The sequence below is a fragment of the Patella vulgata genome, chromosome 4 (genome assembly GCF_932274485.2).
Source record: "Patella vulgata chromosome 4, xgPatVulg1.2, whole genome shotgun sequence".
Taxonomy (NCBI): Eukaryota; Metazoa; Mollusca; class Gastropoda; family Patellidae; genus Patella; species Patella vulgata.
In genome coordinates, this window is record NC_065882.2 from 47,660,778 (window position 1) to 47,662,790 (window position 2,013).

The window sequence follows — 2,013 nt, forward strand, 5'->3', positions numbered from 1 at the left end:
TGCACTGTCTGGATTCTCAATTGGATGCTATTCTAATTAATCATGGTAACAACTGTGCAAGCTTTTCTAGTCTTTTTCTGCATGCGATAGCCGTCAATGATTTGGTGTTCTTTGATCTGTTTCTTTTATTAGCGAACCATTTCTTTACTTGTCCCATTGTTATACCTCCAACTCGGGCTAATTCACTTACAACTGATGATGATGGGTAAGGATGCTCTAGATGTTCTGTATACCATGCCTCCATTCTTCTTATAGCATGCTTGGACAGGATCGGGCGGGTTGTAACTGTAGAGACATCTAATCGTTGGTAATCGATGGGCTTTGGTGAAATCTGGTTGTATTTTCCACTGGTGGTCGATGTTAATAAAACTGGTGAGATCGGATGGTTGTATTTTCCACTGGTAGTGGGTGTTGATAAAACTGGTGATGTTTTAGGTAACTTGTTCATACTAGTTAAACATGTTGATGATGGCGGTGTTGGTAATGACAAACTTGATTCTTGTAGCAGGCGCACACTCTTGTTAATTCTCTGTATCATCTGACGAAGTTGATCATCATAGTGGCTATTGAGTAATTCTACGTAATACCCATCTCTTGCATTTGATTTAATAGACTGGAATCTTTCCATCTCAATATCAGATGCATGTTGTTTGTAAAACATACGTAGATTTGTTACTTCATGTGGATGACGTGATTCCAGTTTATTTAGTCGTTGTAGAAGATCTCTCCCCATGGAAGATATATTCGGTTTTGTCGGTTGGTTGGATATCAATTTCTGTAGCTCTGCATCAGTTTCTAAAATTTCACAGAGCGTGCTAAAATATGGATGTTGACATAATGGGCTGGTAGACGGAGCTGATTCTAGTAAAGAAGTTACTGATCGCTGGCGAAGTTCTGGCGAGGGTGTGCTGAGGAACGAAGCTGTAAATGGACGACATTCGTCTGCTGGGCTGACCGAAGATAATTCATATTCATGCAATGGTGATTGTTGTGACGATGATGATGAAGATGCTGCTGTTAAGAATGAAGATAAAGCCTCCGATGTACCTGAAGAATTAAAATAAGAAAACGTTTTAAGACAGGCGTTGATTTACGCTTGATTTACAAGTATTCAAACTGATCCACCCTTACAAACTATATGGCCATCTAAAGTTCTTCCTAATTCCTATTTGTTTCCTTGTTCGCTTTCCGACGTATTAACAAAGATGTAGGAAGCTAATTTGTCATATTTAAATAAAGAAACTCATTATTGGCCATTTATTGCATTGTTTCATCAGATCTCATAAGTAAGTAGGTACGACAGATTTTACAAACTAAGAATATCAACTTACCACTGAGTGGAGTTGTAGGGCATTGTGATGGCAAGGTATAAAACGGCAAAACGTTCTCGATCTGATGTACGCTTTTTAGTTGCGGAGATGCGACATACTGTGACTGATTCAGGCTACTCTCGCTGAACGACTGTGGAGTGGATAGATTTACTATTCTGAAGGTGTGACCATCAATAGGTATGGCCGATAATCCTAGTGGATTCTGAAATACCGGCGCAGTTGACATAGGAGTACCAAATTCCATCTTGATTGTTCGAGTTGTGTTCACTTTGAATATCAAAAATAATGTAATGATGAGTTGTCTTCACAATTTATAGGCCTACAGATTCGCTATCTGTTGATCAAGACAATCACAAATATGTTTTATTAAAAGAAAGAAGCCATTCCTTTTGTTTAGTCTATAAGAATTAGCCGACAATATTTTTGACTGATTGCGGCGGTAAAAGGTGTGATTAAAGAGTGTTTTTGTTTTAAAATGATAATCAAATCAGTTTTATACTTTGATGAATTACCGTCCCTTCATTCACTTATCCCACGTGATTACGAGCAAGAGGAACATTTTAAGTAGGTGTTTTGATAATCAATCAGATCTTTCATGTTATCATAAGTTTATTCAATTGCTTTCTCTGCTGTAATCACGGGAGTTTACGGATTTTAATATCATTTTTTTAGAATATTGATT

The 2,013-nt window shown here is 37.5% G+C and overlaps 1 protein-coding gene across 1 annotated transcript; it reads right to left on the reverse strand.

The window, feature by feature from the left end:
- On the reverse strand, nucleotides 1–628 carry LOC126817921 (uncharacterized). Its single transcript, XM_050545094.1, has one exon. It carries the CDS (start codon nucleotides 626–628, stop codon nucleotides 41–43), a length of 588 nt encoding a protein of 195 aa, XP_050401051.1. The 3' UTR covers nucleotides 1–40.
- Between the last annotated feature and the right edge of the window lie 1,385 nt (nucleotides 629–2,013).